We start from the raw sequence: 15,340 nt of genomic DNA on the forward strand, positions 1-15,340 counted from the left end.
TTTTTTCTTTCGCTTTTGTTTTGGGTATATTTCTGTATTTTTTCGGTTATGGCGTAATGGGACTGAAAGATGCTAATTCGCGGCTGCTGCGCACACTAAACGCCGGTATATAAAGTGGCTGGAAGATGTGGCAAGCCAAGTCGTCCGCCGGTTCCCGCCTAGAAAGCACCAAATCCCTCACTCCACTCTCACCCCCATCGAAAGAATAGCCGCCAAAATGTTCAAGATCGCCATCTGCTTGTTGGCCCTGGCCAGTGGATCTCTGGCCGCCAGCATTGGCCAGGTGGACAGCACCACCGAGAAACGCGAGATTGTGCCGCTGCTGAAGTTCGAGACGAACAAGAACCCCGACGGTTCCTTCCACTTCAGCTACGAGGGCGGCGATCAGTCCATACGCCAGGAGCAGGGCGTGATCGAGAACGCAGGCACAGAGGATGAGGCCCTGGAGGTATCCGGCATGTACAGCTACATCGATGCCGATGGCAACACCGTGGAGGTGCACTACACAGCCGGAAAGAACGGATTCGTGCCCATTGGCACCATCATTCCCAAGGAGATCACCGAGCTGGCCAAGTCAGCTGCCCTGCTGCCCAAGGTTACCGAGGATGAGCAGAAGTACCGCAGGGGCCGATCCCAGGAATCGGAAAACAAGGAGGCTGCTGTCGAGCAGGAAGCCGCTCCTGCCGAAAAGGAGGAGCCTGTGGTTGCCAGCGAATCGGTTGCGCTGGAGAAATCCGAGCCCCTGCCCGCCGAGTCCCAGCTGGTGCCCGTCCAGGTGCTGATCGATGCCGTGCCCGAGGCGGAGGTCAAGACCGCCGTCGTGGCTGAAACCGAGTCCGAGGCCGAGAAGAAGGTTGAGACCAAGACTGCCTAAGCTCTTCTAGATAGTAGACTACCTAAGTATTGTTTAATTTAAAACCAAGTGCGCTCTAATTTAACTGGCTAGCAATAAAACGATTCCTTATCTGGTATCCGCATCTTTCTGCAATCAAATGGAACGATGGCAGCTGCATGTGAAATTGCGGATTCCGTGCGGCATACAAATACTTATCATAAATTTCGCTATGGTTAGTGCTAATTTAAGCAGAAATCTGGCCGCATTATCTCACCGACAGCAAACTGTTGGCTTATAACTTTATTGCAGAATATAAAGAGATTAACGATTTGTATAATCAAACAAGAACGGCTTGGTGAGCACAAAGCAACTGCAAATATTTTGTTGATTAGTAATGCGGCAAAACAAAATACTGTTAGAGCAATATATTCAAAAGATTTTCGCAAAAACATTTTTATGGTTCTCACAAAGCTGGGTTTCATTAAAGACTTGAAATCCTTTTTTTTTTAAATTGGTAATGTTGTTTATATTGTTGTTGAGCAATAACGAGAATAACAGTAACCACATAAAACACAACTTGGAAAGGCATAAACTTTTGTAAACGAACAAGTTTGATCTTTTCAAGAGTTCACAAGTTAACATTGACTTTATTTGATGGAATTTCGAAACATCCTGATTTTAACAACACTAGAAAGTCTAGGGATTTTGCTCAATAGTTGGGAATTATTATATGCCCAGCGCGAAATGCGTGACGAAACCACTTGCTCCAAGGTCCACGAACTGCTGGAGTCACAGAAATGCGACTTTGTGCGAAAAGTGCCGGATTGCCTAGTCAATATGAATTTGATCAACTACCTGGGTTGGCATTACTGCAAGGTGGACGTCCGGAATAGCTTCAATTCCTCCTGGAGTGTGTTGGGCATGTTTCTGATTGCCGTCTACGTCTTCTGGATGATGCAGATAACCATAAAAAACTAGTGAGTTCGCCAGTGATGTGCAAATGCACTGAGTACATGTTTTAAATACTCACCCAGTTTTTGTCCCACCCTGATGGTGATTGCGGACCTACTGCGAATGAACGAGAGCACGGCTGGAGTTACGGTTCTGGCCGTTGCCAGCGGATCGCCGGATTTCTTCACGGCAATCGCCTCGAGAATGCAGGGCTCCAAGTACTCCTTCCTCGCGTGCATGTCGCAGGCCATGTTCCTGCACTTCTTTGTGGCCGGACTGGTGATCCTGACCAAGCCCTTCCACATGCAGCCAAACACATACCTGAGGGATTTCGGTTTCCTGTTCCTCAACACCGTCTACATGGACTACATACACAAGCGACCCCATGGAATCAGCTGGGTAGCTGCCTTGCCCAGTGCCTTTATATTCGTGGGCTATGTGGTGGTGACCATCGTTGATCAGTACTTGCTGATTGCCCGCATACAAAGTGAGTTCTCTGCTTAGTCATCAACAAAGTGGGTTCGAATACCCCATACTCTTTGTCAGAGATGGAGCAACGACAACTGAATGTTGCCGAGGCGCTGCAGCTGGAGGCACTGAAGCCGCAGAAGGAGTTGCCACTGATGCGCCCGGAAATCCAACGCCCATCCATGGGTCAGGGCAGTCGAAATAAGCGAATATTCCGGCAATTCTGGAACACCGTCGCCGAATTCGACCAGGATCGCTTCCAGCGTGGTACCCTCCTGCTGAAGGTGTTCCTGATAGTGAAGCAACCCATCGACATGTTGCTGAGACTACTCATACCAAAGGTCGACATGAACGCGCCTCTCTACGGATGGTCCAAGCTGCTCTTCAACATGCAGGTGGTTCTCGTGCCCACCTACATAGCCTACATAATACGTGAGCTCCAATTCACAGAATGCAGCTTACCTCCAACTCACGTTCTATATCTATATTTCAGTTAGGGGATATAGCGTTGCGGGCTTCGCCGCCTATATGATTGCGCTTATCAGCATGGTTCCTGTGGCTATCTTGATATTTTTCCTCACGCGCACTGACACCCCGCCCATCTTTTTCCGGGTAAGTTTTCGCATATTTGAGGCCTGTTCCCATACGAAGAAGCGCTTTTCTTTGAATGACAAGGAATATTGCTCCTAACTTTAGATAGGGACTAGGCTAGTATGATAACCAAATGGAGTTTCACTTGCAGTATACATCTGGCATGGGCTTCCTGGCCGCCGTCTTCCTCATCTTCTGCCTGACAACCGAGGTGAATGCCATGTTCTTCACGATGGCGACCATATTGAATGTGAGCCAGGAATTCCTGCTGGCGACCGCCGTGTGCTGGGCACTGAGCAGCAACGACTTGGTGGCGAATCTCTCACTGTCCCACCAGGGATGGCCTCGCATGGCCATGACGGCCACGTTCTCCGCGCCAGTATTTGGTGGGTAGTCATGGCTGATCCTAGAGAAGTCTATGTAGCTCTGGCCTTCCTTACAGGATCCTTTGTGTTTTTGGCCATGCCCTTGTTGGTGAACTCGTTTGTAGAAGCGCCCGGGAATATATACGTAAGTAGTGCAGTAAATGTTGCGATGTAAAGTAGTTTCCAAGTTTTTTTGGCCAGCAGCCAGCGGAAGGCAGATTCGGGGAGACGGCGTGCATCTTCTTGGAGGTCGGAATGGGCTTCTCGATGCTCTCCGTGCTAACCACGAACTTTAAGCTGCGACGAGCTTGTGGCTTTCTGCTGGTTACCTACTACATCTTCTTTCTGGGAGTGCTCATACTTCTGGAGAAGGGCGTGATCCATGCATACGGCGTGTAAACAGGAAGGAAATTGTGCTGAGAGCTTGAAACCTATAAAATATGCAAATTGCGAGATGATTTATGCCTCATTATATAGCCAATTTCATTCTTTCATGTTTCCCTGTTCGTTAGATCTTCATTTCGTCTTTGATTCAAGCTAATGGACGATGTTTAGGCGTGTAAAGATGTATTGAAACAGATGTCTCTCTGGTTTGATGCCCCCAGGGCCCACTGTACCCGCAAAGTGGCCAAACGTGTGCTTAATCATCCGACGTCCCAGACTTCGATACTGGTCCAAGTTTGGTCTGTTTTCAAGGTCTTTTCAGCCGGGTATGTCCCTTGTGCACCCAGAAAAATAATTAACGAAATATGGAAAAAAGCTTAGGTGAAGCGAAGATACAAAGTGATTTTTTAATATAAAATGGCTTTGCTCTGCTCCCACTTTTCTCTGTGCATCTTCGCATGCTAAGTATGCAAATTGGTAGAACACACAGACAGAATGAAACGATTCTATCGCAGTCGTGTTGGTTTTTATTTTAGTTTGCCCAGCGACAAGACTTGGGACTTATCATTATCTTATTAACTTCTACGAGATCTATGTCAGGAACGCTGCTTAAGGCTTCTCCACCTTCTCCGGCTTGGGCAGATCCTTGGCTGCCTCAGCAACGGCCGTGATTTCCGGATTGATGATGCTGCCGTAGGGCACAAATCCGTTCTTTCCCGCCGTATAGAACACCTCCACCTCCTGGCCCTCGTCGTTGATGTACTTGTAGGATCCCTTCACCTCCAGAGCCTCCTCGTCGGTGCCCTTGTCCACCACCACAGCCTCCTCGTTGCGGGATGTTCCATCTGCTGCCTCGTATACGGTGTTATAGCCACCATCCACTTTCTTGATGATCTCGGACTTCAGGATGGCCACGGGCTCGCGTTCGGGCTCCACGGGCAGGGCGTGGCCACAGGCCACCAGCACAGCCAGGACGAAGAGAGGAAGCTGCAGGAGATCATAATAGACACACTCATTATCCTGCTTCGAGTCGGCAAATCCCCATGTATTTCACATTCCACTTTAGCGTATCATATGTAGTTCAGAGGATATTTGATAGGCTGCGACTTACAATCTTGCACATTTTGGTTGCGTTTTTTTGGGAGCGTAGAAAGCGAGAGTTAAAGCGCGTGTGATCACAAAGTGGATCGGCCAGTTGGCTTTTATAGCCACACACTCCTCCATCAGTATTTCGACCGCATCCAGCTCTTTCGGCTCTTTCGCTTAAACATGCTAAACATGTTTGCATCCCGTTTTATGTGGACTTTACGTCCGCGAAAGCTCCCATAATATCATATCGTCTCGCTCCAAATGTCAAGGTCTCGGATGGGTCAGTTTTTGGGTGCTGGGGTTTCGAAAATGTGTCACTATGCTGGCGGCATCTGAGTCACATTGGCATGGCGGCGATTGATGACACCGATTATCATTCGCCGGCCACATTAACGGCCTCTGCAACTGCATAACTTACACGGCTTCACCCACTCACCAGGTGTCGCGATTAATCAGTCGCACCTCGCACTCTACACCACAATCTACTCCACACCAATCCCAGAAATGTGTAAAATGCCAGCTTTGATGCAGTTTATACTATGATCCACTCTGGGGTGTAGCCGCTAGCCCAGGGCGAATATCTAACTATCTATCTATCTATCTGTCTGTACAGCCATATCTGTAACTACAGATCGCACATCTTCGGCTGACAAATGACTCGATTCAGAATCGCGATGGGGTGCATCAGCAATTTCATTTACATTGCGGCGCCATTAATTCAATCAACGCTTTTTTTTCTGTTCGTTACGTACTTCATGGGGTGATAAATACTAATTCATTTATTGCACCCAACGACATTTGACTGGGACCTGGCAAAAGGGCAAACTGCGCTGCTGCCACAATTTATAACATTGACGGCTTAACTAATTTCAAAAATCGAACGCAAATTAAATATATTAGCGATAGGCAAGGGAGCCAAATTCAGCTGCTGGACGCGGCACACACAAAAGAAATGTGTATTCATTGAAATAACACAAAATCCGCAGACTTTACGCAACAAGTATCTCTATCTTTTATTTCGTAGATATAAAAAACGCAGCTTGATTGATAACCATTATTACTATTACTTAAAATGTCTTCCTAAACATTTTTACTATTACTTAAAATGTACTTCTTAGACATTTTTACCATTACTTAAATTAACTTCTTAGACTTTTTACAATTACTTAAAGTACTTCTTAGACATTTTTACTATTACTTAAATGTACTTCTCAGACATTTTTACTATTACTTAAAATGTACATCTGAGACATTTTATTTGTTGAGCGAGTAGAGTTAAAAATTCTATCAACATATAGTGAATAAATAAAACAAAATTCAATTGATTTTATTTCAATAATAATACTAGTTTGCGTATATTTTTTTCCGTGTGCCGCTCCTTGAGCTTGGCTTTGGTAATTGTGTCTGGCTAACATTTTCAAGAATGTGCGCCCATCAAAGATAATGGCTCTATGCGAAATGGTTTACAGCCTTCCCCTTGGATGAGTACCTAACATGGGGCAGAAAGCCATTCTTGTCCGCCGTGTAGCGCACCTCCACCTCCTGGCCCGCGTCGTCGATATAGCGATAAGTACCGGACACCTCGAGATCGTCGCCAGATCTCTTCGAATCGGTGTTCGCTATGCCCAGCTCCTCGCGATAGGTGCCATCTGCGGTCTCGTATGAAAAGAGGTAGGAGCCGGAGCTGAGTTGTTCGGCCACCGATTTGAGGATTGGCACCGGCTCGTTAATGGAAGTACTCGCAGCGGGCCAACTCCACAGCAGTTGCCAGCCAGTCAAGATCAATAGCTGGAAGTTCCCCAAAAAAAATAAAAAAAAATGTATGAAAAAAACATGAAGAAAAATGATGTGGAGTCACTTAACGCCAGGGTATTCATGAGCCATCCGCTACTTACCAATGCGAACATGATTTATGCTAATACTAAGCGCGTAGCAAAGATTCTGCGCCTTTTATAGCACTTCGTTAGACGATATCCCAGATATTCTAGTATGTATATAGAGACATTTCTCCACCCATCAGTAGGCAAAAGTTATGCAATGCCAGATGCTTTTTGCCTAATTGAGGTCAGTAGAAAGTAGCGGGTCGAGTTTGTGGCATTTCTGGGGTTGTTGAACCGCAGATTTGCAATTCAAATGGCCATTAAGAAGTGTGGAGAGCAGGTAAACTGTCATGTTTACAATGCAGATAGCATCATAGACACATGTGAGTCGCGTGGGCTCTGCTCGAAAGGTGCAGCAGCTAATAAAATTTGTCACAATTCGGCACTGCGGCAATTTGTGGCAAGCGAAAGGCACAGAAATGCTGCAACTGACTTCTAAATGCAAATTGCAGCCAGCAAATTTTGATACAGTGGGTGGGCACCTCTGGGCCTTTGAGAAGCGGCTAACATTTATGGCAAACGGCAAGACAAAAAGAATTCAATAATAATTTCCAGCAATTTCGCAACTGAGCTGCGGCACCAGCAGCACCACATTGCGGCAGAAGTTGCAGAAGTTTTGGCATTTGCCTTGGCCCGCCCAGTTCCAATTTCCAGTTCCACTTGCCAAAACGGCCAGGCACTCGGGCAACGTGTTAATAAATTGATTCTTGCTGGCTCCCCAGTCCGTTGGTTTGGTTTAAATCCCGCGGAATCAGCTATGACTGCTATCGTGCACATTGAGAAATTATTGGGGAAATAAGTCACCTGAAAAGGATTCCATTACAATTAATTTGGTTTTGTTTCTGTTAAAACAGAATGGAAATATAAAAACCCATTATAAATTTATGGTCTTCTTGATTTTTTAAATTGGCTGCAAAAACTATTGATGCATATACAACTTCGCAAATTGAGGTGTTCTTCGTCATTACGTGCCATTCACTGTTATTGGATTGTCTGTTTTATGTAAAACGATGTAGTAATTATACCCGTTACTCGTACAGTAAAAGGGTATCTTAGATTCATTGAAAAGTATGTAACAAGCAGAAGGAAACGTTTCCGACCATATAAGGTATATGTATGTACATGTATGTATATTCTTGACCAGGATCAACAGCAAAAAAATTTAAAAGTGTCCCAAGGCTGAAGTTCTATAGTCCATAACTCAACCTATCTTAATCGGATTTTGAAGTGGCATACCTCTAAATGTTTCTGGTGCAATTCTCTAAAAAACTGCATTCAAATTTAGAAATGTATTTTTTTTCAATTTTTTTTGCAATTTTTCTGATGTGGTAATGTCGAAATTCAACATAGTTAAGAAATGTCCCAAGGCTGAAGTTCAAAACTCCATAACTCAACTCATCTTAATCGGATTTTGAAGTGGCATACCTCTAAATGTTTCTGGCGCAATTCTCTAAAAAACTGCATTCAAATTTAGAAATTTATTTTTTTTCAATTTTTTTGCAATTTTTCTGATGTGGTAATGTCGAAATTCAACAAAGTTAAGAAATGTCCCAAGGCTGAAGTTCAAAACTCCATAACTCAACTAATCTTAATCGGATTTTGAAGTGGCATACCTCTAAATGTTTCTGGTGCAATTCTCTAAAAAACTGCATTCAAATTTAGAAATGTATTTTTTTTCAATTTTTTTGCAATTTTTCTGATGTGGTAATGTCGAAATTCAACATAGTTAAGAAATGTCCCAAGGCTGAAGTTCAAAACTCCATAACTCAACCTATCTTAATCGGATTTTGAAGTGGCATACCTCTAAATGTTTCTGGTGCAATTCTCTAAAAAACTGCATTCAAATTTAGAAATTTATTTTTTTTCAATTTTTTTGCAATTTTTCTGATGTGGTAATGTCGAAATTCAACAAAGTTAAGAAATGTCCCAAGGCTAAAGTTCAAAACTCCATAACTCAACTAATCTTAATCGGATTTTGAAGTGGCATACCTCTAAATGTTTCTGGTGCAATTCTCTAAAAAACTGCATTCAAATTTAGAAATGTATTTTTTTTCAATTTTTTTGCAATTTTTCTGATGTGGTAATGTCGAAATTCAACATAGTTAAGAAATGTCCCAAGGCTGAAGTTCAAAACTCCATAACTCAACCTATCTTAATCGGATTTTGAAGTGGCATACCTCTAAATGTTTCTGGTGCAATTCTCTAAAAAACTGCATTCAAATTTAGAAATTTATTTTTTTTCAATTTTTTTGCAATTTTTCTGATGTGGTAATGTCGAAATTCAACAAAGTTAAGAAATGTCCCAAGGCTAAAGTTCAAAACTCCATAACTCAACTAATCTTAATCGGATTTTGAAGTGGCATACCTCTAAATGTTTCTGGCGCAATTCTCTAAAAAACTGCATTCAAATTTAAAAATTTATTTTTTTTCAATTTTTTTGTAATTTTTTTGATGTGATGATGTGTAGAGATTCAACAAAGTTAAGAAATGTCCCAGGGCTGAAGTTCAAAACTCCATAACTCAACTAATCTTAATCGGATTTTGAAGTGGCATACCTCTAAATGTTTCTGGTGCAATTCTCTAAAAAACTGCATTCAAATTTAGAAATGTATTTTTTTTCAATTTTTTTGCAATTTTTCTGATGTGGTAATGTCGAAATTCAACATAGTTAAGAAATGTCCCAAGGCTGAAGTTCAAAACTCCATAACTCAACTCATCTTAATCGGATTTTGAAGTGGCATACCTCTAAATGTTTCTGGCGCAATTCTCTAAAAAACTGCATTCAAATTTAGAAATTTATTTTTTTTCAATTTTTTTGTAATTTTTTTGATGTGATGATGTGTAGAGATTCAACAAAGTTAAGAAATTTAATTTTTTTCAATTTTTTTGCAATTTTTCTGATGTGGTAATGTCGAAATTCAACAAAGTTAAGAAATGTACCAAGGCTGAAGTTCAAAACTCCATAACTCAACTTATCTTAATCGGATTTTGAAGTGGCATACCTCTAAATGTTTCTGGCGCAATTCTCTAAAAAACTGCATTCAAATTTAAAAATTTATTTTTTTTCAATTTTTTTGTAATTTTTCTGATGTGGTAATGTCGAAATTCAACAAAGTTAAGAAATGTCCCAAGGCTGAAGTTCAAAACTCCATAACTCAACTAATCTTAATCGGATTTTGAAGTGGCATACCTCTAAATGTTTCTGGCGCAATTCTCTAAAAAACTGCATTCAAATTTAGAAATTTAATTTTTTTCAATTTTTTTGCAATTTTTCTGATGTGGTAATGTCGAAATTCAACAAAGTTAAGAAATGTACCAAGGCTGAAGTTCAAAACTCCATAACTCAACTTATCTTAATCGGATTTTGAAGTGGCATACCTCTAAATGTTTCTGGCGCAATTCTCTAAAAAACTGCATTCAAATTTAAAAATTTATTTTTTTTCAATTTTTTTGTAATTTTTTTGATGTGATGATGTGTAGAAATTCAACAAAGTTAAGAAATGTCCCAAGGCTGAAGTTCAAAACTCCATAACTCAACTAATCTTAATCGGATTTTGAAGTGGCATACCTCTAAATGTTTCTGGCGCAATTCTCTAAAAAACTGCATTCAAATTTAAAAATTTATTTTTTTTCAATTTTTTTGTAATTTTTTTGATGTGATGATGTGTAGAAATTCAACAAAGTTAAGAAATGTCCCAGGGCTGAAGTTCAAAACTCCATAACTCAACTAATCTTAATCGGATTTTGAAGTGGCATACCTCTAAATGTTTCTGGCGCAATTCTCTAAAAAACTGCATTCAAATTTAGAAATTTATTTTTTTTTCAATTTTTTTGATATGATGATGTTGTAGAAATTCAACAAAGTTAAGAAATGTCCCAAGGCTGCAGTTCAAAACTCCATAACTCAACTAATCTTAATCGGATTTTGAAGTGGCATACCTCTAAATGTTTCTGGTGCAATTCTCTAAAAAACTGCATTCAAATTTAGAAATTTATTTTTTTTAAATTTTTTTGCAATTTTTCTGATGTGGTAATGTCGAAATTCAACAAAGTTAAGAAATGTCCCAAGGCTGAAGTTCAAAACTCCATAACTCAACTAATCTTAATCGGATTTTGAAGTGGCATACCTCTAAATGTTTCTGGCGCAATTCTCTAAAAAACTGCATTCAAATTTAAAAATTTATTTTTTTTCAATTTTTTTGTAATTTTTTTGATGTGATGATGTGTAGAAATTCAACAAAGTTAAGAAATGTCCCAGGGCTGAAGTTCAAAACTCCATAACTCAACTAATCTTAATCGGATTTTGAAGTGGCATACCTCTAAATGTTTCTGGCGCAATTCTCTAAAAAACTGCATTCAAATTTAGAAATTTATTTTTTTTCAATTTTTTTGATATGATGATGTTGTAGAAATTCAACAAAGTTAAGAAATGTCCCAAGGCTGCAGTTCAAAACTCCATAACTCAACTAATCTTAATCGGATTTTGAAGTGGCATACCTCTAAATGTTTCTGGTGCAATTCTCTAAAAAACTGCATTCAAATTTAGAAATTTATTTTTTTTCAATTTTTTTGCAATTTTTCTGATGTGGTAATGTCGAAATTCAACAAAGTTAAGAAATGTCCCAAGGCTGAAGTTCAAAACTCCATAACTCAACTAATCTTAATCGGATTTTGAAGTGGCATACCTCTAAATGTTTCTGGCGCAATTCTCTAAAAAACTGCATTCAAATTTAGAAATTTATTTTTTTTCAATTTTTTTGTAATATTTTTGATGTGATGATGTGTAGAAATTCAACAATGTTAAGAAATGTCCCAAGGCTGAAGTTCAAAACTCCGAAATGATCCTGTTCTATTTTCTTCGAGTGTGGCTGTGCAGAGCTGCATTTGACACGCCTGCCACAGAAGTGGAAACTCATTAATGAAGCGGCCGCAATGCCAACGAGGTCGTAATTCAGAGCTGCGACACTCTAACCTTTAGCCAAGATCTGCCAGCCGGAACCTGAAGATCGGATTCCCCATCTGCAGTGCCACTTTGTTGCACTCGCACTACGCATTGCCGCCACAAAGTGAATCAATTAGCCCCGCTGGTGGCCATAATTTCTAACTAATGGAATTCGCAATTGCAAAATGTCAGGCCCACTTAACAAAGTATAGAAACATCTAAGCCATCTCGAAGCGGTGCAACTTTCTGGCTGCAGTCTATTAATAACCGTCGCCTTTGCTGTCCGACTTTCAGTTGGATTTGGGGCTAGGGCCTATAGCTCATAGACTTGGCTCAGTCGGAGTTGGAGTCGTGGGAGGAGTGTCCGACCCGTCTTTAATGCGGTTTGCTCATCGGCCAACAGCTACATTGTGTGGTGTTGTGTTTTTGTTTTGTGTCTCGCATTTCTGCATAAATTTGGCGGGCCATTTTTATGGAGCTCCCCTACTTCTGCCCCCATCGCCTCGTTTTCCCGCATTTTGGAGCTTTGTTTTACGGCTATTTATAGCCCAAGTTTGCGCATTATTCAAATGGCAAATCAATCAGGCAGCGATTGGCCAATATGGGCCAAAACATGTTTATAATTAATATTTGACCCTTACATTTTCGGCTGCTTATTAGGTCACAACATTTTCCAAAGTCTATTTTATAGCCATACAGGCGTACTTTTACATTTACGGAAGCTGCCACAAAATATCCAATTTTGACCTTGGTTTAAAAACAAGAGGTTTGTGATAACCAAACTGGTAGAAAATTAACTTACTTCCCACGGTCGCTGACTTGACTTCCCATATATGGGCTGTAAAACGACAACCCATTTGAAACATACTGTAAAATTTATGATGTATGCCTCTAAAATATTACCAAAACAGGGCACTCTTAAAAATCACAAGCAATTACAAAGTTGAAAAGTATAATACCCATTTTAATTAATAGTTACAAAAATAACTTACAAAGAACTATTTAAGACCCATGAGAACTTCTCTTTTATATGCACAAAATTGATATGTATTTATTTATATAAAAGCTAATAGAAAGTAAAAATATCCATTGGTTTTTAAATTACCTTGCTAAGAGTATGCGGAAATTTCCTAGCGAAGCGTATTAAAATGCCTTTAGGACCGAAAGTGGAACCTATTTGGATTTCAAATTTATGTAGCTCACTTTTCGGCTGGGTTTTTATATTTCTTAACTTTAAATTGCTTGTCGGCTTTTAGGCAGAGTCCCAAATTGCTAAGGTACCTTAAGCTGAACACTTTCGCATCACTTTCCATAAAAGAACCCAAATGATCGCCTATTTTGGCGGGAAACGAAATTTAAGCTTGGATTTAAGAACAAGCATAAGCACGCCATTGAGTGGTGACCCTTAACCCCAATGCGAGAATTGACCTTTGTTGCGCAATGAAAAACCTGCACAGAATTAGCATATGCAATTACAGATGGAGCTGAACATGGAACAAGACATGTTCGCCTTTTAATGGCAGCTCGCGTTGATGACAAACGAAAATGTATCTGTCAGATACTTGGCAGTTATAAATGAGTGATGGCGACCAGCTCACACCTAGACATGAGCAATCCCAGAGCAATATCGCACAGAGATTGATGATTAACCCCACTGGAGCGTGGAACAATGGAACACCCCGGGCCCCAAAAAGCTCTCAAGCTATCCTGCGGATAAGCAGTAGTAGCTCATTTGATTAGTATGCGATTTGACAAATGATGTTTGTGGGCCAAGTTGAGCTCCGACTTCCACCTTGACCAAGGGAAATTGCGGGGCTATCCACTGTCAGCACATAACTCAAGCAAACACCTTCGAGGCAGATGCGAAGACAAGTGCTGGAGCAAAAAGAGGCAGCATTTGCATATGGGGCTGGCTCATAAACAAGTGCGCGGAAGAAGGCCGATGGGCCACCATGAAGATATCAATCAGCCCGGGCCAAAGCGGCAGCCAAACGAAATTCGTTTGTCCTTCTGTCAATGGCCGATAAAAAACCAATAAAGCTGCCAACCCAGCGGCTTGTTAACACGCAGATAAATTACACTGGCCGCCCGCGAGATTACCATCGAGATGCAGTCAGAAGCCGATAGCCAGGGCACAGGAAGCGGCCGATTGTTCTGGCCATAACTGAGCTGAGCTTTAGGGCCTGACGAACACCCAGAATCGACGATCGAGAATCGCATAAATACGGCCGCCGTTGGGAGCCACAATTGCAGTCGCGGCACGGCTTTCGATCAGTGACTTCCAGTGGCAGCAACGGATTTGCTACGGTACGCCATCGAATCCCACAGCATCATCAGTGTTTCCCAGCTCCGAAATTGAATCGTCGGGTTTATCGAGCGTGTAATTTGTGCTCTGTTCGCGAGATTTATGATCCACGGCACCTGCCCACTGACAGCCTAAATGTCTGTGCCCCGTGCCCCTCGATTCCAGCGCCTCCGCTGGGTGGTCTGTCTGCTGGCCAGCCTCTGGTTCTCCGGCAGCCGGGCTCAGTTGCCTGGAGCCGGCTTCCAGGGACAACGTGCGCAGGTGCCGCCACTTCAGCCACTGCAGCCGCTGCAGCAGCCAGCCAATCCCTTCCAGCGACGCCAGCCCAATCCCGTACAGGGTCAGGGCCTGTTCCCTGGCCAGCGGAATCCCCTGAACCCACTGGCACCTCCGCTCGCCGGAGCTGCCCTACAGAACCCCTATACCCGCTACAACCAGTACCAGCAGCAAAACTACGTGCCCATCACCGCCTACCAGAACGAACTCAACCTGGATGGAAGCTTCTCCTACGGATACTCGTCCGCCGATGGAACCACTGCCCAGGCGCAGGGATACGTCAAGAACTTGGGGTATGGTGAGGGCGTCGAGGCACAGGTGGGTTCACCGTTCGCATTGATCACGAACCTGTAGATACATTTTCAAGGGAAAGCCTTCTAAAAGATACCAACGAACATAAAATTCAAATTAGCACCGAATTTCGCTGCACTCTTTTCGGCGTATAAGCACAAAATGCCTATCATGCTTTTGGGTGCTATTTTTAAGAACTTTATTTATGAATGGACAGGTAATCCAGGGCTCCTACTCGTACACCTCACCGGAGGGCACACCCATCACAGTGCGCTACATCGCCGATGAGAACGGGTTTCGAGCGGAGGGCACGGGGATTCCATCTACACCGCAGTACTTCGCGGGTTCCCAGCCCTATCAGCAGGGCCTGCTGAATCCCAATCTGAATCCATACCAGACGCCCTTCCGCCAGCTGCCGCCGCCACTGCCCAACGCCCCCTTTCGTCCCCAGATTCCAGGACAACAGCCGCTGAACCCGCTGCAACAGCAGCAGCAGCAGCAGCAGCAGCTGCAACAGCAACGCGGATTCCAGCAGTCAAACTCCGGGCAATATCAACCGGATCAGCCGTTCAATCAGCTGCATTCCGGGAACTTGCCCGGCCAGTATGCCGGGCAATTTGGCCAGCAATCGTTTGGCAGCAATCTTACTGCGCAACAGGCACAACAGCAGCAGAATCTCAACCAGCAGCAGCAGCAACAGCAGCAGCAGCAACAGCAACAGCAGCAGCAGAAGGAGCAGCAAAACGAGCAGCAGCAACAGGCGCTAATCACCCAACAACTGAGGGGCAGACCCAACAATCTGGTGGATCCCTATGGCTATAACCAGTACGGCAGACGCTTCAAGAAGTCCCCAAAGAAATAACATTTAAATAACGTTTAATGTCATTTAAACGATTGCTTAGTTTAAAGATGTAGTCGCAGCTCAAAGGCATGCAATACATGCAACTGAAAAGTCAAACAGCT

General features: G+C 42.6%; 5 protein-coding genes across 5 annotated transcripts; 3 read left to right on the forward strand and 2 right to left on the reverse strand.

The window, feature by feature from the left end:
• The first annotated feature begins 139 nt into the window (after positions 1-139).
• On the forward strand, positions 140-962 carry LOC6547138. The gene has a single exon (XM_001976077.3). It carries the CDS (start codon positions 218-220, stop codon positions 872-874), a length of 657 nt encoding a protein of 218 aa, XP_001976113.1. The 5' UTR covers positions 140-217; the 3' UTR covers positions 875-962.
• Positions 963-1,552: 590 nt separating this feature from the next.
• Positions 1,553-3,699, forward strand: LOC6547137 (mitochondrial sodium/calcium exchanger protein). The gene is made up of 7 exons (XM_001976076.3): positions 1,553-1,812; positions 1,870-2,273; positions 2,333-2,686; positions 2,748-2,866; positions 2,997-3,231; positions 3,288-3,355; positions 3,415-3,699. Exons 1-7 carry the CDS (start codon positions 1,580-1,582, stop codon positions 3,607-3,609), a joined length of 1,608 nt encoding a protein of 535 aa, XP_001976112.1. The 5' UTR covers positions 1,553-1,579; the 3' UTR covers positions 3,610-3,699.
• A 404-nt stretch (positions 3,700-4,103) lies between these two features.
• LOC6547136 (endocuticle structural protein SgAbd-6) lies at positions 4,104-4,840 on the reverse strand. The gene is made up of 2 exons (XM_001976075.2): positions 4,706-4,840; positions 4,104-4,581 (listed from the first exon to the last, which is right to left on the reverse strand). Exons 1-2 carry the CDS (start codon positions 4,715-4,717, stop codon positions 4,204-4,206), a joined length of 390 nt encoding a protein of 129 aa, XP_001976111.1. The 5' UTR covers positions 4,718-4,840; the 3' UTR covers positions 4,104-4,203.
• Positions 4,841-6,076: 1,236 nt separating this feature from the next.
• Positions 6,077-6,613, reverse strand: LOC6547135 (larval cuticle protein 1). The gene is made up of 2 exons (XM_001976074.3): positions 6,579-6,613; positions 6,077-6,471 (listed from the first exon to the last, which is right to left on the reverse strand). The coding sequence occupies exons 1-2, from the start codon at positions 6,588-6,590 to the stop codon at positions 6,133-6,135; spliced, it is 351 nt and encodes a 116-aa protein (XP_001976110.3). The 5' UTR covers positions 6,591-6,613; the 3' UTR covers positions 6,077-6,132.
• A 7,141-nt stretch (positions 6,614-13,754) lies between these two features.
• On the forward strand, positions 13,755-15,332 carry LOC6547118 (mediator of RNA polymerase II transcription subunit 15). The gene is made up of 2 exons (XM_001976073.3): positions 13,755-14,404; positions 14,595-15,332. The coding sequence occupies exons 1-2, from the start codon at positions 13,946-13,948 to the stop codon at positions 15,237-15,239; spliced, it is 1,104 nt and encodes a 367-aa protein (XP_001976109.1). The 5' UTR covers positions 13,755-13,945; the 3' UTR covers positions 15,240-15,332.
• Positions 15,333-15,340: the final 8 nt, after the last annotated feature.

The sequence above is a fragment of the Drosophila erecta genome, unplaced genomic scaffold, assembly GCF_003286155.1.
Source record: "Drosophila erecta strain 14021-0224.00,06,07 unplaced genomic scaffold, DereRS2 tig00000092-arrow-pilon, whole genome shotgun sequence".
In the NCBI taxonomy this organism is placed as follows: domain Eukaryota; kingdom Metazoa; phylum Arthropoda; class Insecta; order Diptera; family Drosophilidae; genus Drosophila; species Drosophila erecta.